This window comes from Pagrus major, chromosome 24, assembly GCF_040436345.1.
Source record: "Pagrus major chromosome 24, Pma_NU_1.0".
Lineage (NCBI taxonomy): Eukaryota > Metazoa > Chordata > Actinopteri > Spariformes > Sparidae > Pagrus > Pagrus major.
In genome coordinates, this window is record NC_133238.1 from 19,623,040 (window position 1) to 19,650,473 (window position 27,434).

At 41.9% G+C, this 27,434-nt stretch overlaps 1 protein-coding gene across 1 annotated transcript in view; it reads right to left on the bottom strand.

The window, feature by feature from the left end:
- The window catches only part of LOC140992385 (receptor tyrosine-protein kinase erbB-4-like), a 295,571-nt gene that overhangs the window by 89,284 nt on the left and 178,853 nt on the right, over positions 1 to 27,434 (bottom strand). Inside the window, exon 3 of the mRNA XM_073462698.1 lies at positions 24,727 to 24,913. Coding sequence (XP_073318799.1) covers positions 24,727 to 24,913 — 187 coding nt within the window. The remainder of the gene's footprint in view (positions 1 to 24,726; positions 24,914 to 27,434) is intronic.

Sequence of the window (27,434 nt, forward strand, 5' to 3'; positions counted from 1 at the left end):
CCTCCGGCAAGGCCCAACAGTCCCTTTTAATTCAATCAAGTCCGATCCAATTTCAAATAAAACATATTTAAATCAGCTAGATCCAGATTTTATCTGGGCCCACATGCAATTGTACAAACTCACAGATACCAGCCACCTTCTTTCCTTCAAGATTTTTTGTGTAATCCTGCAGACCAACCAGCCAGCCAACCAGCCAACCAACCAACCAAGGAAGCACACAACCAACCAAGCAACCAGCCAGCCAGCCAACTAACCAACCAACCAACCAACCAGGCAGCCGAGCAAGCAACCAACAGACATGGGTAACAACATAACCTCCTTGGCAGAGATAATTAAAAACATAATTTTTTCCAGAGCTACTCCTCATCTCTGTTGTTAGTTGCACAAATCAAATTTTACTTGTAATAAAAGTTCTGACCTTTCTAGGCAGCTTTCCAAAACATCTGGCTACTGACAGCCACAAGTAGGCAAAGTGCTCTAATGAAAATATGTCTCAGTCAACCCTGAAACGTAAAAAATGATAATGAAAAATCGGTTTAACCTTGTCTAAACCGGCAAGTACTTGTTTATTTTACCGCCATCACCAAACGCCAAACCAGTATGGCTTTCCTGAGGGATCACAGGAAAGGGACGCTCTCAAAACTCAATTGCGTTTGTTCAAAATGTGTCTTTACCAAAAGCTAAAAAGAGCTTTTGAACAGATTGTTGAAAATGTCTGGCTCAGCTTTATTGTCTGGTTTTAAATCTGATAATGTGTAATTGAATAGCCCTGGTATGGAGGTATGTACATTTTGCATGTCTTTTATTTCAGGTCGTAAAAAGAGTAAAAAAAATAAAGCCTTCTGGAACGTGTTCAATTTTTTTATTGTTCCACTATTATCTTCAGTGGCTCTCTCTTGGCTCACAACAGGCCCAAATCATCAAACTGACTGAGAGAAAATAAGGGATCGCAGCTCTCTTGACCTACTGCGCATCTCTCTATCAAAGCGAGAGCCGATGCACCGAAGACAAAGGCGTGCTTCTCATCCAGCATTTGCTTAATAGCAGAAATATGTTTCTTTTCAAGGGCCGCTGCCCTTAACAGATGCCTGCACATGGAGTATGATAATAAATTCTAATCCCTCTCCCACTTACTAATCCAGGTTTTGGATATGGACACAGAATGAAATGATGCTGCAGTAATCCCCCCTCCCAAGCCGTGACCTGGGATAGAAGAGAAACAACAGCCCCCCATATATGTCTCTTTCTCTCTAGGACATCAGCTGACTGTATTATTTAACCTAGTTGAGGGATTTAGATACAATCACCTTGCATCTCTTTTCTCCTTGAATATGAAGTACTTCCAGGAAAGTACTTGTCACAATAAATGAAATTTAATATGAGAAAAAGTAACAATGTGGTTCAGATCAGGGCTGGATTAGCTGCAGGTAAAGAAGGGTATTATCTCCCCAGGCAGATTATTAACAGTGTGTGAGTTATGCGGACGATTCAGCAGCTCTGAAGCGCGCGCAGGAAGCTAATCATCACCATCCGACACCCTGATTAAGGAAGTGGGCCTTGGTAGAGACGGGGACATTTATTCAAAGCCCTCTTAGAGGTGACATGGCGCTCCGTCTGCCCGCCGAATGGCCTACAGCCGCGGCTTCATGTAATCATGTTCCCGTCACAATGGACGATTTATCAGCGGGGTGTTCTACATTCATGTGGGCTGGGTGAAAAAAGGGACAGGCTGCGCTTTATTCAAATAACACGCAGGACGTGCTGACAGCCTGCTTTGATGCCGTTTAAAACTAGTGATGAAACAAGCAGCCAGCCAATACCCACTCGACAGATCTCTGACATCACTGTCAATACACTGAATAAGCATATAATTATCTGTGTCCATATGTGAGTTTAAATTAACCTTTGGATAGATTATAATGTGGATTTCCCTTGGGTCACCTTGACTTGATACATGGCACCATTATAAAGACCTTATTAAAAGGTCTTCCAACTGGGAACACGACCAAAGGGGTTTACACACCCACAGCCTTACTGGCTGAACCAGACATTTGTTTGGGATAGGCATCTTTTCAACACTTGATGATGAATAGGAGCAATTAACTCTTTCTTTTATCAATTTCTTCTTTGGGTAAGACTGGAATAACACTGTAAAGCCTTGAATTTTCTGAATAATGTTTTATTTTATGTAAAATTACATATTCTGGAGATGTTGTCTCTCGTTTATCATCATGGAGACTGAGGATTTATGGCGGCTCAGCTTCAACATAACAAAGTTTGCAACATAACCTCGATGCCCGTTCAATTTTTGTGGATTGTATGTGTTTAAAAAATAGCTCTCACAATCACCTTCCACATGAAGAAGTTGGTCAATATGAAGACTTGCTTCAACTGTAATTGCTGTCGACAAATGGGAATACCAAGACAGAAATACACAATCAGACAACACATCGAAACAGATGAGTTCATTAAGCTACGTAGGAAGCATTATTTGATGAAATGGTTGCTGAAATGAGCCTCTTATCAAGCCCAGATAAGTCTGGAGAAACTGAAAAACAGCAAGACTACAAGTCCACAGCCAATATAGTGGTTCTGTGAGGCTTTGGTTGCAAACAACAATGGTGGTTCCTCAATAGGTTAGCGTAGCTGCTATAGCATCAGTTATCTCAGAACTGGAGGGTTTATTTCATTGAAAGATGAGCAAAGAACGGCACTGAAGGCTTTTCTATGCAAGAGTTTGTTTTCCCAGCTGGCTCTGCTGGTGGTAGCGTTCTCTTACTGTTGATCTGATTGGTTGAAGTTGAAAATAGACAGATGGTTCTTCCAACCGTGTGCCAAGTATTTTTTGAAAGTGTCTGCCTTTTTTCCAAACAGTTTCTAGCAGCGCCTTCCCAGATGGTCTTGTGTAACAAACCATCTGGCGCTGTTCGAGATATTTCACTGGATATGTAACAAATTTGACCAGTTGGTGGCACCTGAGTTAAGGTCAGAGAATCACCAAAGTCATGAGGATTCATCCTCTGGGGAACATCAATCAATGTACCAAATTCCAAAGCAATCTATCCAGTAGTTAACCAACACTGTCACATTGTAGCGTGGCTAAAACATTATGTTTTTGAAGAATTGTCTCCACATCTCAAGCTTGTCCAGCTGCTGTCCAGCTGTATGGCACCATGGAGGTAAGCAGAAATCACAAGACATTTGACATTTAAAGGTTAAGACTTTTAAGGATGACGAAATAAAGAAAAGCATTTTTTCATAACATTTTTGAAGTCATCATTTCTACACTTGAAGCCTTTAAGCTTTGACAGATATCATCCATTTTGCAGGGTTTATGGGGAGCCGTCTCGCGGTCCAACCTGCCCGGCACTGTCCCAAATGCTCTTTTAAGTGCCTGTGTCCAGATCCCTCTTGCTCGCTGCAAGACAAATTGCCACCTCTGCTGTCCATCCAGACAAGGGCACTAACTCTTCGAGCAGGATGACAAGCCTCTATCGGGTGGTCATTCATTAACGCACGACAGTCCTGCGCCACCGCCCACCCCCAACCTTCCCGCTCCTATCCAGTACCCCCTCTTCCCCGTCCACGCTTCGATCTTCCCATCAGGAGAGGGAGATCTACGGCCGAACATCCGCCGCTACACCCACCCAATCCCCTCACCCTCCACAGTGCTGTGAGTTACGAGGTAGTCATAAAAGCTATTGTCCTGCATCAGAGAAAAGGGGGAAAGAGGTGGAGGGGTGAGAGATATAGAGGGCAGCAGGAGAGGGAGGGAACAGAGATACGAGGAGAGAGGAGGTTATTGCTAAGGCTAACAAAATTAATTATGATAAAAATTTTATTTAAAGTAATAATTTCCAAACCTTTTATACAAGTATACTACACTGAATTTTACAGGTGGTGCTCTATAAGGTGGATGTAATGTGGAAGTGATTTGTTCATAAAAGTTTTTTAAGGTGCAGCTCTAAAAACGGGAAGAGCGCTGTGCTTACTGTATCTGTAATATGTGATTTATGATGGCCGATAATGTCCGGACTTTGCCACATTTGCAAAATTGTCGACCTAACAGATGCCTCAAGTGAACTCCATCGTGCAGAAAGTCCAGAAGGGCCCTTTTGCCAACTTTATGTGGACTTTAAGAGAGTCTGCTTCGGGCGCAGACTTCTCCAGACATTTCATTACTCAAAGTTAAAACTCCTCTTGGTAAGATTGTAATACTTTGGGATCCAAAAGCATCAGTATTTGACAAGTTGGGAATGAGACTCAAAAATCAACTATCTTAGCAACAGGAGCTTTAAAATGATCTTATTCATGAAGTAAAAATAACTAAGAGTGCTCTGATATTGGCAAGACTCTTAAGTTTTTGGGTTGGCAAGATTAATTGCGTTTAGGAGTTAAATTTAACTTGAGTTGTTTTGTTGCTAGTTATGTAAGTCTTCTCCATGCACCTGTTTTCACTAACTTTTTCAATTAAGAACATGAATAAATCTGGTATGGGTGTAAATAGCTGAAATGTGTCCAATGGAAATAGACCCTAACCCGTTATTCATTATGCATATAAATCATGTGATTTGAATGTCAGTCAAGCCTCCGATCCACTGAAAAAAACAAAAAAATGGTGGCAGAAGAAATATTATGTAAGTGTGGAGCAATAAGGAGGCACTTGAAACATGAAACATACATAAATGCCGTATCTCTATCCTGTTTCCACATGGCTATTAACAATAATAATGTAATTTTATTGTACATTCTTCTTTTTCAGTGAGTTAACAGCATTGGATTGGAGATTTAGCTCCATCAACTCAAGGGACACAACTACCACAAATGCCACATTTGTTTCCTGTTTTCAACATGGTTGTTCATGATTGATTGGCGCTCTCTTACTTATGTCGTGTCAGGGTGCAGTTGGCACCAACAACTATTTGTCTGGATGCACCAAAGTCCACCAAATGTTTGAACGACAGTAGTCGATGGAAACGCACATTTTCTTTTTTGCGAATATTCCAGAAATGTGGTTAAAATCTACAAAACATCTGGTTGGACACTTGGCTCGGGCATCAGAAATTATTTTTTCTGGTTTCCAAACTGGTGAATGACAAAAAAAAATTGGGGTCTCCAGCCTGGAAACCTTGCAGACTTTACCCAATGAGATGGTACATATTATACTGTAGATGTTTATGACTGAACGCAGGGGCCACAGATCCAGAGAATGAACATCTGGATTAAATCATTGTTGAGAGCATGTGACAGTAATGGCCACAATAATGATTTTTCAACAGAAAATCCAAGCTAGTTCAGTACTGATCACAAATACACTGCAAAACAAGACATTGAGAAATACACTTGTTTAATTTTGCATCATTTTTGGTTCTGAAAGGTTGCTGGTCAGTGGCACATGAGGCAGATTCCAGCCCTTACTGTATAATGTTAAAATAAAATGTCATCAGTTGCTGGAACACTGCTTTAAGGATCGTTAACAGCCATACAAACATTTGCAATAGCAGTTTTTGTCGAAATTATCTGAGCTGAAAAGAGCATTGTTGGCAACCTGTTAACTTACCACTTTTCCCAATCACAGTTCTGCACTACAGATGGCCCCTAGACTGAAAAATAAGCCTTGATGGACCTTGTAGCCTCTTAAATGGACTAATAGGACGCAAAAGAAAGCTCACAACCTTCCCCTTTGATAGACTCTATGTTGGACCAAAGCAGTCAGTTCTGCCGGGTGCTTCGCTGGGTGACACAGTTCCCAGCGATGCCGTTTCATGTGTGTATGTGGCTGTTGATGGCTCCGCTGCCATATGCTCAGGTCATGTTTTTGGTTCAAGACCGTCTCTGGTGGAGCGTTTTGCTACATCTCTCTTGGCCGTGAAACAAAGTGTCTCTCAGTGGTGGTTGGGGGGGAAAAATAAAATCTCACCGAGAGAAAGTTGGAGTGTCATGTAGAATCAGGGATTAAATTTGATGTGGAGCGGGATGTGAGGAGTAGATGATTGGGAGAATCTTCTCATATGAAACTGAATCAATCGAGGAATGACTTTATTTAATGGCCCCACTCACGAAATGCATTTACTGCCTGTCTTCCACATCATCCAGTCCTATCAATCGCACAATTGCAACTTGTTCCAGAGGCCCGTGTTCCATATGAAGGGTACTTATTGCTATAAACGAAAAACTAAACGCAAAACTACCCTGAAATAAAAACTAGAACATATCGTTCGCTTAGATAGGAAGAGGGGGGGAGTCTCTAACGAACAAAGATATGATACAAAGTAGATATGACATCTAAAGGTATAAACACACTTGATTATACATTACAACTACTCTCCCCTTCCTTCAGGTACTTGACAGTGCTTTGAAGGTGCATGGATCCCTGCCTGTTTTCAATATCATTAAACAAGCAGATGACCTCCAATAAGATGAAAGTAACAGTCAGAACTGAACTTGTTTCTGTATTCATTTATGCCCTACCAGTTGCTAAGTGATGATGCTACCTATTCTTCACACACAATTTAACTGAACTTTGGGCTGCACAATTCTGAGACTCTCAGATGACAAAGATAATAAAGCGTTTCATAGGAAGCTTTTTTATTTGCTGTGAGCTAGCCCGGCACTTTATGCCATAGACAGTGTATTGTTTGGGTCAGTGGTTCCCAACCCGGGAGTGGGGACACCTCCACAAAGGCTCGTAAGATAGTTGGGTTTAGGCACCAAAACTACTTGGTTAGGTTTAGGCACCAAAAGTACTTGGTTAGGTTTAGTAAAAGATCAAGCTTTGGGTTAAAACAACTACCTTACTTACATACATTCAGTCATGTTGTTTATGATACATTACATAGTTACTCAACATAAAAAAAAAATAAACACTTGGTCACGCTTGGCTAATATAGCTATCTTTAATAATTTAAGTATAAAATAAAGTCACAGTTTGGTTGAGCTACACATATTCAACAACCAATGATAGACACAGCTATAAAACTTGAAACCACTTGAGTATAGTTGCTTGGCCTAAAATTAGAAAATTAAAACAAGTTAACATTAAAAAGATTATTGTCACTATTCATGTTATGCCTGCCATTATACTCTTTTCCACAATTGAAATAAGCTTTGTGTTTTGCGTTTAAATATCCTCGACTATTTAACTGTACATCAGGACTGGGTGATAACAGTCTTTCTCATTGTCAAGTAAACTCATTATCTATCTCCGGTCAATCTGATGGTTTGCAGATTATAACTATGTAGAACACAAATAAATCTACACGACGAAAAAAGCTTTTGTGTTGTGTGCCGCCATTAAAGTTGATAAATTAACTAATTAAAGGGCAAAACACTGGTCTGAAATTAATGACTTTACACTTGAGGAAACATGATAATGTTGGGGAACAGGATAAGGAAGTAACCTTTTCACACCCAGTGTATTACAGTTATTTTTCAAACTACGAAATTAGCTGCCACTTTCACCAATGGAACGAACAGTGGGGCCAGAATCGGAAGCAGATTTCCGCCAGAGTTGTTTGTAAAAGCTCAAGGTAAGAGCATATTCAAATTTGGAGGTTTCTTGGGAATGTTTATGTGTATTGTGCATCACACGCTGTCAAAGCAGAGGCCAAGCACACCAGTGCACAGACTGTTAAGGTAGTAAAAATGATCCCTGTGCCAAGCTGCCTTTGCAAGCCAATTAAGTTCATTTTACTGTCGTTCAGCAGAGCGAAGAGCCCCTATTTTGAAGTAGTTTCTAGGCAATGATGGCCCGAGCGCCAATCAGTGGCCATAGCTCCATAGGGAGCCCGCTGATGAGCTTTCATCAGCGCTGCTAGCCACTTGTCCCACATCTCTTTCTCGGCCTAATTATGCTGATGAATAAGGCCGTAATAGTGATCCGTCCTCGACTGATGAGCCCATGCGTTTGCCGTTATTGTCTTGTCTTGGGGGCGGGCGTGTCACATATCACACAACTCAAGCAGGGTAAGTTCAGGCCATCCACTCTGCTCTTTTTTATTAGGATCATCTCTCTATCCTTGTCGTCCTCCACCCCTCAGACCCACCCATCCCCTACCGCGATAAACGCACTTTCTCACTCCGTTGATGGGCCGACTTGCTGAGCACGGGGAACAGAGAAATCGAGATGATCACTCTTTCTCTCTACAGTCGGGCGCCTTCTTTTTCTCGACACACACACTTAAACTCACATGAAAGCCCTGAGACGTGCATGCAAGCATAAAAAAAAAAAGACAGCAGACAGAATGCTCATTTAATCAAGTACCTTGAAAATCCTCAAGCGAACATGCAAAGCGCACCACACAGACATACAAAATCCCTATGATAAACACTTCCTGTCCAACAGCAAAAAGCATCTTGGAGCTCTGTTGCATCAGGTCGACAAAGCCTCGCATTTGTAGGCAGAGCTGGAGAGTTAAGCCGAGGCTTTACCTCTTAAATGCCAATTAATCACTCGGTGCTCGAGAGAGAAAAGCAGAGAGCCCCGAGGGGATGCCTTGTAATTTTTCTTGTTTTCTTTTCCAAAATAAAAATGAACTCAAATGCACCTTCTTCATAAAAATTCCAGGAAGATCCAATAATATTATCCATTATAAAACAGGTTAATGCTCTTCTCATGCGCTTTATTTACCTCAAGCGCAGAGAGGGTTTACTTTCTAACATGCAAATGAAGAGACATGCCCTTAGCTAATTGTCTCTAATTTTATTATGCTTATTTACAGGTTGATACTTTTAGTTTGGGTAACAGAAAATGTTTTAAAGTTCAAAATACATAATTCTTCTCATATGGTCCATTCCCGAAGCACCTCTATTCACCTTCTGTCCGACCGCTCCTGTTTCTTTAAGGCCCTCCCCCTCCCAAAAAGCCCAGTTTCCACTGATTGGTCAGCTCTCACAGGCCTGAGCAGGCACCGATAAGTGAGTTCCCCATCAGCTCTGCTGCCTTTTGCAACAACAACCGTGTTGGGGGACGAGCTGTGTTCATATCGCCGTGGATTGTGGGTTTAGATACTTTTACAGTAATTAAATAGCACCTAACGTTATTTTTAATCAAAAAAGACATTGCACTTTCTACAACATGGGTCCTTAAAGCTGCCATAACTTCCTGCTCATTTATTTCACATTAAAAGCCTTTTGCAGTGGCTCAAAGGACATAAACCCTTCCTGGTAGACTTTTTCATGTAAATTCATAAAAGAGCTTCCGCACACTAATTATGTACAAGGGCACACAAGGCAAACACTTAATGAAAGAGCACTTACTTGTACACTATACATAGACATTACAGTAATTAGCCCCAGTTGTCACAGGTTAGTTTAGCTGTCCAGCACCTTGCAGAGCCTGAAAACCAGCCCGGAAGCATCGTCTGTTTAAAATATGCACGGAGCTTCTTGGTCTGAAAAGTGCCTTAAAACTGCATTCTTTGTAATGGCCAGCAGGTGGCGAGTCCACTGGTTGCAAAAAGAAGTCCAATTGTATGCAAGCTAATGAGAATATGATCCTACTTTATTTATTACCTCAGTAAATAGTTTCCTAATGAGTTTATGGTCTCAATATCTCATTTAAAGTAGTTTTCAACACAGCATGATGTTGTTTTTAGTAAATTACGCTCCCATTTAGGGTCAAATAGATGATAAAGCAGGGTATGTTTGAGGGCATGGCTGCCTTGTGATCGACAAGGCGCCACCATGGCATGTCCACCACTTTTCAGTCAGATCCATTCAGTCTTTCTAATGGCCTCCACTGGTTGCAAAAAGACATCAGATTGTATATAAGCTTATGAGAAAATGACCCTTCTTCTCACTTGATTTATTACCTCAGTAATAGGTTTCTAAATGAGTTCATGGTCTCAATCAATACTTCCAAGTCTTCTTCAATCCATTATGAGGTTCATTTGGTTATAATTATGGTACCATTTAGAGCAAAATACATGATAAAGCAGGGTATGCTTCAGGCCATAGACAAAACGCCACCACAGTTTGTGCTGCATAGCTCCACCCTATTGTCCAAATATGGCCTAAATAAACAAGATGGCAAAACTGGAGGCTTCAAAATGGTAGTCAACAAACCAACTGGTAGATTAACACTTGTTTGAAAGGGCTAAATGTCAGTTCTTGCTAGAGAGGGATGTTGCACTGAAGAAATTAAGACTATTGTGCATTTAGCATGTCAGCTAATTAATTTCATCCCCCCATGCATGTGTTTTTTTCTTTTTTAATGTGTCCTTTATTAGGGACCCAGCAGGCCAAAGCATTACTTGAAGACTGGCTTTTATTTGAGAGTTTACGGTATGTGTGTGTAAGCTCTTTGCAGTCGTTTACATGCATCACTTCCCGGCTCTCTACGTGGCCTGTGACACAGCGCAGACAGCTGGCATGACAGAAGGTGCCGAAGTGGGGAACGAAACAAATTGCCTTCATTTTCTTAGAGTGCAACCTCTTCAGGGAACACCGATGAACATTACGCCGCTGAAACCGCAACAAATCTGCGACTCTGGAAAATAATGACTCGCATGAGAGCCAATAAAGTCAAGTTAGAGAAACAGGAAGACGGAGAGGTTTGTGTTTGAGTCCTTTTTGCTGTCTCACGCAACATTTTCAATTTCTCCTTGGATGACAATGTGTTCAAGTTAGCCATCTATAGAAATAACATTAAAATAGCACAGTCCTCACAGAAACAGTCCATCAGCCGGCCTCCGTACTGAGGTTTCCGCAGAGCACTTTGAACTTCACAAACACATACGAGGCAACAAGAGAGCGCTGCAACAGGATCAGTCAAACCCGGGGAACAATAAAGCGCAGACTTCCCCACACGAGTGTAGAAGTCTCTTTCATCTTATGGCTGGACTGCCCACAATATGCTGTCTTGAATGAACTGCACTCCCCAGCAGGAAGAGAACAAAGAGATATTCATTAAAAAAAAGAAAGAAAGAAGTGTTACAAGTGGGAATTCTGAATGAGGAAGAGGAAGTTTGCGTGTGGATGAATGGGATGGTTAATTGGCACTATCGGTGTGCCGGGGTCAGTATGTGCGTGCGGCTAGGTCTCTTCTAAAAATCAAACTACCCGTAATTAATATGAAAGTTGTGGATTTCTCGCCTCAGCCAATTTAGAGTAAGACGAAGAAACCCGATGATTTGAGGTAAACACAAGACTGGGCTGGAAAACAAGCAGTCGGTCCCTTCGGAAACCCTCTGTGTTTAATTGTGAAGCACTCCAATGTACAGTGCCTCCGAGCGTGTTTACTCTAAAGAGGGGGGGAAAAAAAGGAAAAAGAAACACAGAGGCTGTTGAGAAAGTAGCTGCTTAAGTGAAAACGACTTCTCAAATCCCATGAATAACTGTTAAGTCTCCAGACTGCAAACAAGCCGCTGGTAGATAAATGGCTGCAGATCGCTGAGATAATAGAGACAGAAAATGGCAACTAGTTTGCCTCGAGGCACGAAAGGAAGCATCAGCGAAAAGGGGTTTCGGTGGCACGACTGGCCAAAAAGAACTTTTCAAAGTGCAAAGTGGCTGGGGGGAAACATCTTGCTCCTCGCGGTTGCACATTTTATAAAGACCTGCATTATTCACACACCTAAAAAGCTGTCAAAGGCGTGTGCTGTGTTTTATAAATGATCCGATCCTTACGAGCGGATCCACGGTGGCTCGGGGGGCCTCTGACTTGAGGAGAACTTATCTGATCTTCACGGCAAGGCGGAGGTGGGTCTCCAGAGTCCCGTTTCCCCCCACTTCTCCATTATTAGCTCTGCCAGCCAAAGAGATATTGTACTCGGTGACAAATGGGAGAGGAGTGCTAGGGCGCAGACAGTGCGGGGGAGGTCCCCTCCATCTCCCTCCCCTCCCGCCTCCTCTCCCACGATCCGGAGCGCTGCTGCCGCGTCCTCCCCGATAACCATAATTGTGTTTTAAAGCCCCTGATTAAATTTCGCAGTCTCGAATGATATTGTTTTGCGATGAATCCTTATGAAAAACGCTTCACATTAGAAGATTATGGTGGCTGTGTAGGTGCTGGAGGAGGCAGCTAGAAGGTGGAGGCGGAGATGACACTGTTCTTTTTCTTTTTTTTTTATACTTATAAAGCTCCGACGGATGCTAAATGAATCCCTGCCATCACTCTTCTTCTTTTCCTCCACCCACTCTTGCTCCACCCGTCTGTCACGCTTCCTCTCCGTCTTATAAACACAAACACAGACATAAACACTTCACTTCTGCTCTCCTTTGGTAAGTTTCCTCACTCTTTCCCTTACATCATGACAGGGAAAATTCCCATGGATGTTTGGCTTGGGCTACTAAAAAATGTCTTTAAAATTTGAAAGACAAGGATTAAAAAAAAAAAGTATTCTGCTAACTTTTGCCGGTCTCATTACTTCGCAATCATAATGTAAGTCTCCCCTCTGAGTGTCACGGTACCTCTGGGGGAGGCCAGTTTTTAAAAAATTTTTTTTAGAGGTGACACAAAATGCAATCAGGGCGAATGAGAAGCCAGCAAATTCAATAATGGAGGCAAATGAAAATGGAACTGGAGACTCTGCACTTAAGGCGGGATGGGCTCACAGCCCTAATAAGCCCTCTTCTGTCACCGCTTCCCTGCATCTGAATTAACCAGAGGCCCTCCAATCAGCACGGGCAAACAAAAGAGCCGGCCAAAGAGAGGGGAGCTCCACTGAATACTAATCTGGGTAACTGGACGGCACTGGTCAACCATGATGTGTCCGTATGTGTTGGGGAAGTTTCTATTAACACAGAATTTTGTAAGTTTTGTTAAACGTACAATGAGGAAATTTAACTGGTTATGAAACAGTTTTTAATTGAATACTGATGCCTCCATATGACCTACATAAGTAAACAAGGCTATCATCGAGAAGATTGGCCTTTTCTAGATAGTTATTCTTCATGCCTGCCACCAGGTTGGATCCCAAAAACGAAAAACGTTAAAATGGCATAGGGCTGAGGATGAATCGCTCTGTAGTCTGGTGGTATGGCAGCAGATACTTCTGTATCTTTTGGCAGAGAGCAGCAGAACAACTGGCTTTTAACACAGCAAGGCCCAAGGATACTAAAAGACAACACTCAACCACGCCACAGTCTGTTCACCCTGCTGCCGTCTGCCAAAAGATACAGAAGCATCCGCTGCCATACCACCAGACTATGAAGCAGCCTCTCATTCCTCCAAACTACATTTGAACAATAAAATAAAGTTTTTTGTATACTATCCAAGGACTACAACTTGCATTTCTTTGTACAACACAGTGTTGTAGAAAGACAAATAAATGAACCTTGAACCTTGATAACCCTAGCTTCAGCTTAACAGTAGTGCTACTCCTGTGCAACCAATGCAAACGTATGAAAGTTTACAGGTCCACAGGGGCCATCAAAATAAAAGACAACAAAAAAGTTCCTTGTAGCTGCTTTAAGTTAGGAAACTGGGCAAAATCAATTAAAATCAAAAGCTCAAAAAAGCCACACATCTGCAAAAAAGTACTTTTACCAGTCATGTGTTTTTGAAGTTTTATACTGAGCTTTTAATAGGTCTCAGCGACCCAGAGGTCATGCAACTCACTCATCAAATAAATTGCCAGGTTCGGTCTCAAAGTACAAACAACCCCAGAATTGCTGCCCCATGTTGTTTTTCTACAACAGCAGTGAGAGGTTGTTTTACAGTGGAGTTACCTCGACAGTCAGTCCACTCCCTGCTCTGTTATTGTGCTGGAAATAGTGTTTTGGTACAATTGCCTGAGCTCAGAACATCAAACTAAAATTTAGGGGGCACTAGAAATGGACCATAGGGGAGTCGTCGAGACAGTAAAACTGCTGAGCGGCTTCGCTCATAACTTGAAATCTGGACTATTATTAACTGTCCACTCTTGAGTCAGGAAAACCAAGAGAAAAAGGTTCCTTTAGAGCCTAAATATGTGCGTGTTTGGACACCTGCAGTGCACATGCATACACACACAATCACACATCACGAGTCTGACGCAGCATTTTGTAATTCAAATCGGACTCATTACATATTTTCACGGAGCAAAATGCTTAAGAAGTGTCAAAAACAGAGCTGCATTAAAATTGACACCTACAATGGGCTAAATGGGCAATTTGTCATTTCCTGGCACAGCGCTGCAGCACTCATCCCTCCACTTGGGTAATTTGGGACACACACACACACACTAGCAAATCAACTATGACCAGTAAATTGCCTCCATCTGGTTCTACAGTATATTTAGTGTGAGGCTCTGTGAGCCAGTCCAGCACACCTCTCGTTTCTACCTTGTGACTTCGTCAACAGTTGCCGGGGATGCACGTATTCATCAGCGATAATGATTGGCCGTGCTCGCCGCTCTAATGGATTCGGAGTTTGGAGTGGAAGTTACACAACAGATCTCAAGAGGGGCTTGGACTGAGGCGGGGCACTTAAAAAAATAATGGACCCAAAAATGTCATTTAAAAACAAGCCAAAGTCAAGCACAAAGCATACGCCATTCATTTTTTTTCCTCCCTCGAGACCCCAAAGCATACAAATATGTTGCAATGTCAGGAGGGTAGCATGTGCCTTGTGGTGAGACAAACAAGCAGGCGCTTTGAATATAATTACATTGTCAGATTGTCAGCCTTGTTTTTAGCTTGATGACATTGTAGTTTTGGGGTTATCAGATGGGTTTAAAGAAAGGTTTCAAAACCAGGTATGGTCAACAAATTTCCCTCAACTGTAGAGATGCATATAATCTTTCAATAGATGAGGTTACAAGGACAATATTTCTTCAACCCGATGAGATTAGTCTGATTAGAGACTCTAGGCACTAGGCCTTTTAATCAGAATATACATGTGCAAAGTGTTTCAACTTTTATCAGCGATTTACCAGCTAGCCTGTTCTTATTCCTGGAAATGTATGTCAAATTTGCCTACGTTGAACCATTTGAACTACGATCACTCATTGGCTGTTGTGGGCTCTAGGCTGGGCATATAAGATGATATGTACTCAAACAGCTGCCATCTTAAGATCTCCAGTGTAGAGCTGTGTTTGTATTATTTGACGAACTAGTCTTCTGGTGGAGAGTCTCTCAGGCAGGAACATCTATTGGGTAAAAAATGATTGCTAACCTGGGGTGCCAGATGGTTTCTTACCCAGGACCATCTGGGAAAGCCCCACTCGAAACTGTTTGGAAAAACGAAGGCACTTTCATAATATACTTGGCAGGTCATAGGACGAACCATCTGTCTATCAAGGGCTAACTTCAACCAATCAGATCAACAGTAGGAGAGCGCAACAACCAGTGGAGCAAGTTCGGAAATCATCTTCAAGCCTTCAGTGTCGTTCTTTGCAAATCCTTAAATGACATATACTCTCCATTTGTGATGTAACTGATGCTATAGCAGCTACGCTAACCTCTTGAGGAGCCACCATTGCTGTTTTTAAATGAACAGCCACTCTCACGCTGGTCAACACATCTAAATCACGCCTGCAGTTAGGAGGAGTAGGTCTTGCAGACTGAGGTGGTTAAATGAGGCCTTTTTATCCTGATAGGGCTATCATTCCGATTATTAGTGGAATACAGATTAAATGAAGCATATCAAGGAGGAAATGTTACATTTTTGAGCAGCAGCAATGTTCAGTAATGTCCCTGAACACATCAGAGCCTCATTGTTCTTTCCCCGAACTACACAAAATTGAGGTTTTCCTCTCTAAAACGCCAAAACGGTGCTTACAACTTGTGGTTCGGATCATTTAAAGAGGGGAACACAAGAGTCTGCTCACAAGTAATTGTAATCTTCCGATAAGTGAATTCAGCTCTAATGAGCAAGTTCGATGAAGTCACGGCTATTTGGCTTGATTAGGTGGGATTTCCAGGGACTGTTGGTGAGGAATTGCTGACTCATTCAGCCTTACCACCCACCACTTCCACTCTGAACAGAAACGGTTAGCTCGAGCTGTGAGGTTTTGGTTGTGTCTACGATATTGCATAAAATTTCCCATCATTCATTTATGATAGATGCATGAATATATGAAAGTATTCAACAGATATCTGAGCAGCATATACTTTCAGCTGGTGCCACCAAATGATTCAGTGCTGTGTCAGAAAATTAGTTTTTCAGGCAGAGCGTTTGAATCCCTTTCTGTAACGTTCATATCCGAACCTCCTTTCCTTCACCCTCACCCTTATATTAAGTTTGGAGCATGACATGTTGAAATCATGGGTTTTAAGCTATTTCAAAGAGCATTGTGCTGCCCTGCTTTGTATTTGGTGCCAATGTTGCCAGCTCCACCTCCACCAACTATCCACCTGTAGGTTCTGAGTCTCCCAGGAGGTAGTTAGCCAATCTTTATTATTATCACGCCCCAATTTCTGCTGCAATGAAGCTGATGTATGTTTGGCATTACAAGAACATGCTGCACAACTGCATTTAGGAAAAAATCTCATGTTTCATTCATTCATTTTCTACTATTACACAACCGACCGAAGATAGGAATCCTGGGATGACAGGAAGTTAGGATGACATTGAACTGAAATTCAAAATAACTCCCCTGAAAATGACAGGTAGAGAGGTCGAGAGAAACATGAACACTGAAAGATTATAATTTAAAAAGCTTCTCAAACTGAAGATAACACCAACGTTAGCCTGTTTGAGAAGCTTACACTGATGTCAACCTCTTGGAGAAGTTTACACTGACGTTAGACTGTTGGAGAAACTTACTCTGATGTTGGAGAAGCTAACATTTATGTTAACCTAGAGGCTAACACTGATGTTAACCTGGAAGCTAACACTGATGTTAACCTAGAAGATAACACTGATGTTAACCTAGAAGATAACACTGATGTTAGCTTGTTTTCCTTTGCTATTAGCTATGGCAACCTAGCTTCTCAGGTTGAGGTGAGGTGAGACAGCTGTTTTCATGGATACAGGCAGCAGACGAGTGCCAATTTACACAAGTAGGACACAGCCATGAGTTAAGGATTTGCTTCTGCAACAGGATGATACAAATCTTCCTATCTTTGAAACTTAAGCTAGGGCAGGCAGTCCGGTCATTTCTCTGTAATGAGCCTCTGGGTTTAACCGGCTACCCCATGCTAACTCCCTAAAGACACAATTTGACATTTAACACAGGATTGGGAAGTTGGGCGTTGGGGGCGTTTTTCCCCTGCTATCTTACACAGTATTATGGCGTAAGGGCTATTATTCTGTCAGGTGTGCAGGCAGCTCAGTTAGCGAGGGTCAGCTGGTACTGACCCGCAGAACACAGTGTGTCAGCCGGTGGAAGTGAACCCTCGCGTCAAAGAACGGTGCACAGGGCAGCAGACACACTGCCCTGGGGGACTATTACCATTCCATTAGAGATCATTTCACCCTCCTTCCAGACATGCCACAGCCACTAATGGAGACAAACCTGAAGCCTGAGTCTTCTTGTCAATGGATTTAAACAAAACACTAGTGTCTGACTGCACGACACGGATAAAACCCGAGCACAGGCCTGGCATTACAATGACTTCTAGGTGCAAGAGTATGAAAGGATGGGAAAATAAACCGGAGTCCAACATGACGTCCTATTGTGAGTCTGCATGTCAATGAAAGTCACCTTTTATTTAATGAGATGCCGTGTTATCTTGCCTGTTCCTCAGAAGAGACACCGAGCAACAACAGGCGGCAGGCTATTGGGCTCCGTTTGGCTGGGCTTTGTATTCTCCAGGTGCAAACGCAACTGAGAGGACTCAGGAGTGTGCAACAAAGATGTTTTTCCAACCTGGCTTGGCATATCTAAGAAATGTCTGTGCAGATCGACGGGTTGCATCGCATTACATAACACTGGAGTGTTTTTTTGTTTTCAAAAGGGAACGCTGGTGCCGTGGTGTTTCAACACTCCAAAAAAAAAAAGAAGAAAATAAAAAAAAAAAAAGAAGGGGGTAAAGATGAAAGCAAAAAAAGCAAAACTTTATTTCACAAGCAGACTGAAGGGCTCGCTCGCTTCTGCACATCCACGACTGCAGCATTTTCTGGGGTAGCAAAGCAGCGTTTGAAGCTGGGAGATATGTTTTAATCATTTGGCGCCTTAATGATGACACTGAATTCATTATTAATGGGCCCCATCCCTCCACTCTCCCTCTTCCTCAGAACAGTCCGGAGCGAGTGGGTATTAGCATTAGCCGCTTTTGCTCTATTTGATCTTTCTGTAATTACACCACTTTTTGGAGATCACACCACAAGCTTTATGTTAAATAAAGAGGCTTTGGAAGTAGGTTTTTTACTATGCAAATTTCAAACACAATTACCAGGGTTCCCCCCGCCCCATTTTACTTTTCTTCCCCTCGTAAACCTGACATACAAACACAGCCCGATGTCCGTTAATTTGAGTTGAACGTGAGGTGGGAATAAGTTGAAGAAGGATGCGAGCAATGGATGCATGAAAAGGCAACATCAGTCAGCTGGAGCGCTGTACGATGCTCCTTTTAGGTGTGAACCCTTTTTTCAAATAAGCAGAGGGTATGATATCTTTGATGTGCTGGATCTTTTTACTCCCCACTGAGGGGATTTACTGTATAGATCCCATTCACACTTAGGAGAAAAAAAAGTTTGGCGACTCTCAGGAGACTTTCTTACGATCTTACGATTTTGATTCACATAAAATGAAATATCAGTCTGCTTAAAGGGGAAAATGTAGTTTTGGAGCAGACATTCAAACTCATTACAATATTAATGAGGTAAGTTACAGTCATACATTTCTTTTAACGGTAACAGAGTTATATAAAGCGTTACTAATCATTTTTCTATAACATATTACTACAGTTGTGTCATGTAACTTGTTACAATACATGTTACTGAACGGAGTGAAGCGTTTGTTGTTTTATTTGTTTTAGAAGAACCCAATTAAAAATATTAATTATTAGTGTAATAAGTGATGTATTACTCTACACAGACTTTAAAATGAGGGACTAGTAATATGTAATATATTGCATTTTGAAAGTAAATTGCCCAACACTGGTAACAATACTCAGAAATACTTATTTTTTTTCCATAAGAGAATAAACAAGCTGTTCCCGGAGGAAAATAAGGTCCCAGAACACTTTTTGAAGCTAGAAAGGTGGCAGGGTCCGCCACATATAAACAAAGTAAAACAGTATGAAACTGTCCTTTAAGGTCAGTTTGTTTATTCAGTCATCAAAAAGAAAAGAGTTTGTTTATTTAGTTTGTTTGGCCATACATTGTACACCTTTAATAAAAGTGGTGCCTTCCCTCCCATCATCACTTTGCATATCTCCTTAATCGGGAAGAAAGGTCTCCATTTATTTCCAAAATGAGAAACTGCTGAGAGTGCTCGTGAGCCGGTAAATCAATAGTCATGCTCTAAAAATAAAGATGCACACGGGGTTAATTAAGACGAAGTCTATTAATCAATTCATCTCAGCAGCAACTGCTGTTGCTAATTTGGCCTAAATGCATTCAAAATACTCACAAAAATCCTGCAATTAGCGGGGCAGAATTGGTGAATTATTAGCTCAGAATTGGGCGATGTTTGGGTCGTTGCCAGGTTGTGAAGTCATGGCGGCGTCGCTGCAGTTCCAGTGAGCCTTAAGGGAAGGGAAACAGGTGAGAAAGGCAAGCGAAAGAGAGGCGATGGCAGAGCTGGTGCTTTGGATTCTGCACACGAGCATGGAGGGAGGGGGGGGCACGGCTGCCAGATGGGAAGTTGGAGTCGGAGCTCTCTTTGGGGCACGCTGAGCCATTTGGCGCCCATCCAAATGGGCAATTTCACAGGGTGGAAAAAAAAAAATGTGAAAAAAAGAAACTCACAAACAATGCAAAACGTAAGCGAAGAAGAAAAGAATCTGGATCTGAAAACCATTTCATACACGCCACCTCATCAGCTCCGAGAGTCTTATGGTAGTTATTATCACCGCTGCCGCGCAGCGTGGGGTAATTAGCACTGCAGTGTGTAGCGAGGCATGTTATGTGTATGCACACAGTGTGATGCATGCGCCGTGTGTGCCTGTTATAGGTTATTAAGGCTTACAGGGAGCTGCAGGGGCATCATAGGGTGAAGCTGAACAAGTCGATAACAGAGGAGTTTCTTTAACACAGATTACTGTAAAGACCGCACAGCTTTATGCATACGGACTCCGCAGCCAAATTAAATTCCACGCTTTCTGTGGACTCCCACTGTGGAGTGAATCCACAGAGGGGTACAGTTGCAGTGAAGCTGTTGTTTAATGTATTGTGAGCAGTGAGAAACGCTGAATACGCCGGCACGTACACCCCCTCCAGATATGGTGGTAGGCTGCAACATGAATCACAAATAAGTGCATTTCATCATACGAATTCAAGCAAATGTGCATGCAGCTTTCTCATCACCGGGAAAGGAAAATAATAAGGCCTAATTGTGAGTTAAAAGAGAGAGTTCACTGTATATTTCAGCTGGTCCCAGGCAGAGGAGTGGAGGGAATCAGGAGGAACAGCACTGATCCATATGCATGGTTGGATCTGGCTTAATTGCAGCATCGGGGCGCTCTGGGATCAGACAGTATGGGCTAAAGGGCTAGCGATGTGAGGCACCCATCCTGAGCATGTGCTAAAACAGGAGACATTCAGAGTGCCAGCCAGACAGGCGGGGGGCCAGTGGAGAAGAGCCTGAATCACAGCGGTGAAGCCGAGGTAAATTCTGCCTCAGAGGATCAACACAGTCCAAGAAAAAGTTTCAGAAAATAGGAGAAAGTCGGAGATGTAGATTATGTATTGTGGACATAAATAATGCAAGGGATACCTTACTGCACCCAGGAAGATTTGAAGATACCTCACTTGCATTTTCAACTCTGCCTTTTTCGGCTACATAAAGAAAAACATCCTGATTTTTTTTTTTTCTTAAAATGTACCGTGTAGTGGCTGGAGTTCAGCACAGAAACATTGGTCCACTGGCTGAATCATTGCCTCATTCCTGGAAGGTTATGAAGGACACTGATCATGCAACATTTTCACCTCGGGGGGAAAGAAAATAACTCGGAGTACCGGTGAGCAAACTCGAGCTGTTCCTCATGAAATTAAAGGAAAAACATAAACAGAACGGAGCCAATAACTGTGACTTTTTTATGATCCTCTCAGTCCAAGTTATTTGTCGTCTGGTAACAACAAAATAAGCACTCGTTAGTCATGAGACGTCAGCAAGAAAACAGGAAAGAGCAACGTGAGTTATGTCTCATGAGTCAGACCAGGAAGTCAGTCACAGTTGGGGGTGCTGAGGGGACAGTCTATATGATGACGTCAGTAAATCTTATGCAATATTAATGTTGAATTAATTTGAATGGCTAGGATTACTCAAATCTAATAGTTGTGCTATTTAAGCAGCAACTACACAGTCAAGAGGGAGAGACGGCCCTGGATGTGTGCGAGAGACGTAACCCATAGAGAATTTTACCAGACTCCATAAGAAAATCCATCAATTTTAATAGTTTTCGAGTTAGGAGGAACTTTATAAACTTAGTGAAACACCATCTATGACAAATTCTTAATTATTTGGGCTTTCTTGTAAATTCGGCAACTGTAAGACATTAAGTTGTTCCTCTTTTATGTGTAAAAATAATATTTGTTTGTCCCAGCGATGTACAGAAGGGATGTACAGGAGGGAGATCCATCACAGGTGGTCACTCGAGATGCATGTCGAGACTTATGTTCATGCAGCTTTATCCAGTTCTCATCTGAGATACCGAAAGATGCTTGTTAAAGGTCCAATTTGTAGGAAAGTCGATTTTTGAGTCTCATTCCCAACTCAATAAAAAATAGACGCTTCGAGGTTGAGACTCAAAAGTCAACTTTCCTACAAATTGGACCTTTAAAGATCAACCGCAGAATTGTAAAGTAACATTAGGCTTCATGATCAAAGAATGTTTTTAAAACATTGTGGACCCTTCTGTTCATATTCTCACGCTCCCTCTTTCTCACCTGTCTCTCATCAAACTTTTTCTTCAATCAATTTATATTTTTTATGATGCCTCACTTTAAGTAGTACCGCAGCCTCCTCAGCACCCCTGCTTCCCGTATCCATGAGTCAGAAAGGGAGAAAAGGTCTATTCAGGCCTCCCTTTCTATAAAGGGATGGTCAAAATGGAAGGCACCCTACTGCTTTACCAGCTCAGGGTGTCAGCATGCCCTTAAAGCTCTCAGGAGTCCTTTATCACCGTGTTCAGACTCCATAAAAAGGCTGCTTATTACACTAAATCTGTCATGTGCTTTAATATGGATCAGTGTTTGATCCCCCGCCATCAATCACAAAAACACTACGGCAAAGTCGATGGCGTAAGAGCCCAGGATGAATTTCTGCTGTCAAGCTTTTCTCAACACTGATGGGGTTTTCTCATCAATATATCGACGTCTGCAGATTTTATTGTGCTTGTTGAAAGCTTCCTGTATTTGTCCTCCATCTACACCCCCCCTCCCCCCCAAAAAGTTACAAAGGTTGGTACAGGACTTGGAGGACGCGTGACTTCTGTTTGAGACTCAAATTAATTTGGCTCCTCTGTGAAACACTTTGACACAGAGTTGCCTGCAGTAGGAACGCAGGATGGATGTAGGATAAATTGCAATGCCCACAGGAGAGCGGTGTAAAGCTGGGCAGATCGATGCCAGAGAAGAAGCCTCGGGCAAAATACAACAAAGGGGTGATACAGCAGAGGCGTGCTGGTGGCTTGGCAGTTTAGGGCACGCACCACGTGGTCGGTCCGTGGTGGGATCGGGTCCAGTTTTATACCCTTTCTTTTTTTGATGCTCTGGCATCTTCTGTGCAAAATCCAGCCATAAAACTAACCTCAAAGGTGCCACATGTAGCGGCTTTTACATTTTTAAATCATAACAGGACAAGAAAATGACTTCGGACACCTTGGTATGAACAAATCGTCAGGGGGATTGGCAGCATCTCGCGAATTTGTCTTTGTTCTTTGGCTGTACTTGAGAGGACATACGTGTTGGACATGATTTTTCTTCCCATTGGCCATTGTGAGATTCTCCAAAAGATTTAGCTCCATTCGTGCTGGAAGAACAGAGCTCTTTTCCTGTTTTTCTGCCATAAAGAAATCCAGCTAATATCCTTCAAAGTCCAACAAGATGAGCAACAAAAAAAAGCCTTGTCGAGACTCGAAGAGGCTTCACGGCCTCATCTACAAGTATCTCAATATGCAAGGTGGAAGAATATTACAAGAAAAGTAAAGAACATAAGTTTCTCTTTCTTCCTTCAAGTCCAATGCCTTTTACTTTATTCACTCAACATGTTTAACATGTACTGTACTTCACTATACCCGATGTTCAAACATTCAGTACATCCCCTCAAGTGCTGACACTGTCTCGCACAGCCTTGGACAACCTCATCTTTTCTTCCAACGCTTGGGTTTTTTGCTCCTGACCTTCATCCTGTATCACAGCTTCTCTCTGTTTGAACATCTTCCCCGTCACTCTCGACGGTATGGCATCAAATAGAGCAGAAAAAAAGGCTGTAAAAGAAAAAAGAGTGACCCTAAGACTGAGCTCCACTGCTTTTGCTCAGATTGTATGTGACAGTTGTCCCTCAGCCGGTGCCTCTCCTACGACAGCTTGAGTTTCTCTCCTGGAGCGATGGTAATGCCAAAAAAGAAAAAGCAAAAAGGCAACACCCGACTCCTGAGGTGAACCTTTCAGCAGCGGCTCAATCTGTGAAAATTACACGTGTGATTTATACAGCTAATGAGGAAATTCGCTATTCGGAGAGAAGTGAGAGAAGATATGATTCAGCAGGAAGACAGTAAAGCAGATACTTTAAAAGCCAGTAAAAGAAGATAGTGCTTCTATTATTCTGACTGGAGTTGGAAGGTCACTCCAAGACTGGGTACCACCAAAATGGCAAAGATTAACTGATGCACGGGTCGTGACTCAAAGATCTGATACTGAGATACAGTTAACACAGACAAAAGCTACCCTTTAAAACGCAATCCGCTTTAGCTTATGCCCTCTTGTTTGACGACAAAAAAATGAACAGCTGTTACATAAAACATAACACAACCACTTCCAAAAACTTGCTCTTTGAAAGAAGCCTATTTTTTGAGTGTGTAAACAAAAATGTAATTAACGGGAAAATAGGACTTTTCACAGACATTTGATCCCTCTATACAGCAACACAGGCGATTAATTTGCTGGGGTAGCAGATACGTAGCTTCAAAAGTTGAGTTCCAATTTTGTGACTTAATTAAAAGGCCCCTACTAAAGCTGTATATGTGGGTGTAAAAACAAGTCAAACACGAGCATTTATAGTGGAAGAATTGGCGATGTGTTTTGTAGTGTGCTGAAAAATGTGCTCCTAATTCAGACACTATAAATCATCTCCTGAGGGAGTTAATATTGCAAATTGTCTCCAATGATTTATCATAATTATTATAAAATATATGTTATTTGGTGGTGCTCTGTTGCATCAAAATTGCCTGTTACTTTGATTTAATTAATATGCCTCCTAAGAGATGAAGTGAAGCCAAAGAAAAAGTAAGAAAAAGGCAAAAGTTTGTTGAGTATGTAGCATGTTATCAAAGGTAGGGAAGGCGATTCTGGAAAGAGATAGTCGATGGTTGAGTCTCATTCCCGGGTCGTCAAATACCGATGCTTTGGGTTACCATATCGACCCAAAGCAGCAGTATTGGATGACCTGGGAATGAGACTCAAAATCACTTATCTTTCTCCAGCATCGCCTTCCCTACCTTCAGATTTGACATCTGTCAATCAATGATTCTGACCTGTGAGGTTGCGCAGCCCCAGCTGCCTCAGGCCGTAGTACCCTTCCCGCCTGTAGTTGAGGAAGATTGCCAGGGAGTAGCGACGCTCGTACAGTTTGGTGCCACGGATGATCCGTAGGTTCTCCAGCGGCAGGTAGTCGAACTGGTTGAGAGCCACCAACACGTAGCCGGTCACTTCTCTGATTGACTGGGGAAAAAAAAGAGAGGAGAATATTTAAAATGCGGGCTCAGATCTGATGGCTACAGGTTTCAAAGACGTTGCATATAATCAATCGAATCAAATGCTGAGAAGTGAAACAGCCATGGAACAAACAGCCCAGCTTCCCAAGAACTAAGTCTGTATTGGACGATGCTGCACTTCAAGATTGACCTCCAACACCAACTCCAACCTACTGTAGAAAATAGTCTCTTTTCTTGTGATGGGTTTCAGGAAAAGGATTATGCCATTTGATTTCAGAAGCTTAAACTCAAATCTGAAAGGCTGTTGCAAGACTTATGCAGACAGTATGTATTTCCTGCCACTCGGGGTCCGTCAATCAAAACATTAAAAAACAAAATACATATTTGATGATGTTGTAAGATAGCATGAGACCATGGGAGTAGTTTCCATCGTTAAACAACCATCACTGTCGATGAAAGTCTCTCTGACTCAGATTCACAGATGACGTAAAGTATTATAGTTTCATGTTTATGTTTCATCACGTCTACAGACTTCCTTCCTCCCTGTCTGACGTATCTTCAGGCGTATATCCAGGAGTTATAGAGCGACATGACCAAATGAAACGCACCATTACCTTGAATAAAATAACGGATTTCTCCTGGTTTGAACATTGTATGAAACTTTTGATGGATGGAAGTACACAACTTAACAAAAATAAAAGTTTGAGGTCTTTTTTAGACATTTTCTTGCAGAAATGTTAAAATTTACATCTTTAATTCAGTAATCCAAAGAGTATCTTTCTCTTTGCCTCCAACTCACCTTTTTTTTGCCATGTCTGACTCATGGAACACACTTAATGCATTCCTCTCGTTTTCTGTGCACCGAGCATGTTATTTGCATTTTCAAATGTCAAGCTCATGAAAAGTTTGGACATACAGTCCAAAATGATTAAAATGCCAACTCGATTGCAGACTGATTACACCTCTCATCTAATTATCGTCTCTCAGCTGCTCTTTAAAGCTCGGGATGCCGTGATACTAGCAATTTGTAGCACGGATAAACGACCGCACCTTTGAAAGCAATCATTTCGAATCCAAATACAGCAATTGTATTTGATTAACTTGATTTTGTATTCCTCGTGTTGCAGGCATCGATGGAAACTCTCAGTCAGGTGTGATTAAATACCTCAGAGACCTGAAACTAAAACAGAGAACAATAATTTGGCCTTGGCAGAAAAGACCTGACTCAGTCACATATAATATGAGTGCTAAGTGCCTTGCTGAAGAGCACGACATACCTTAACTATCTGCCTCATTGTGCATCAATTGACCTTCTCAAAAGTCACTAAAAATCAGGCTGATTACCTCTGTGTTATGCACTTGATGAGGCAAATTAATTCTGCAGAATGAGGCAGAAGAATAAGGCCAAGGCGAGCACTTTACATTTTTGATAATTTTTATCATAATTCTCCAGAAAAATGTAGGAAAAATCAAAAGTTTGAGGGTTAAAAGTCACATAAACAGATAATAACCCTGGAGAAGATAGCTGAGAAAACCTTCTGTAGACTGCCATATTAATCAATTTGGCATATACATCACGTCATTCCCCGATAATCAAATGTGCACGTGCATGTACTGTAAAACGCAGCTTATTCCCTCGTTGCGACAGCTCCATCTCCGTGGCCATGCAATATTCATCTGAGTCACTCAAACAGCAGCCTGAGCTTACTTATACACACACAGGAAAACTCGCAAACACACACACAACAGCTGTTAAATGCCACGCTAACACATTTTACCGACCACCACTGACAAGCCTAATTAGAACACTACATTTAAAAGTGGAGATGGAAAAAAAAAGGAAACGGATCTGCTTACAAGGTTTAACACCAGCCCGTACAATGGAGGCATTGTTAGCAGGCAGAGATTTTATTCCTGTAGCTTTTTGTTTTCTTTTTTGATACATCGATACCTGTTCTTCTTTCTTAAATTCATCCAAACTGTGGCGTACTCTTTGTTAACTGCTTGTTTTCATGTGAGGGCCATAGGTGTCACCAACGTGGTGTACAACAGGGCTGGACTAACGGCATCCTGTTGTCCTAGTGATGGATTTTGTATGTATATAGTATAATTAAAAATAGCTACAACAGGAGAGCGTCTTCTCATGCTGATACTATACAGTAGTTGCCAGGAGGAGAGCTAGTTAGCTAGTTAGTTAGTTAACAGCTAACAGAGCTAATAAAGCTAACGCAGCAAACAGCTAAACGCACAGCTAGACTTTTTCTAAATATAATATAATATACTGCGTTTTGGCTAAAAATACTTAGATTTGCTAATGCTTTTAGCTAACAACTATAGATGATAAAGCACAGTTGACATTTACATCAGGATGGTTAAAGCAGACTGCTGCAGGGGTGTATGGCGTATTTTTGTCGGCTAACCCGGAAGTTAGCATCACCTTGGTTTCCTCAACAAAAAGCCTATGGGGATTTTCAACTGGATTTTGGATTATTGCAGAAGATAACACACGTTTATGTGCTTCAAAATGC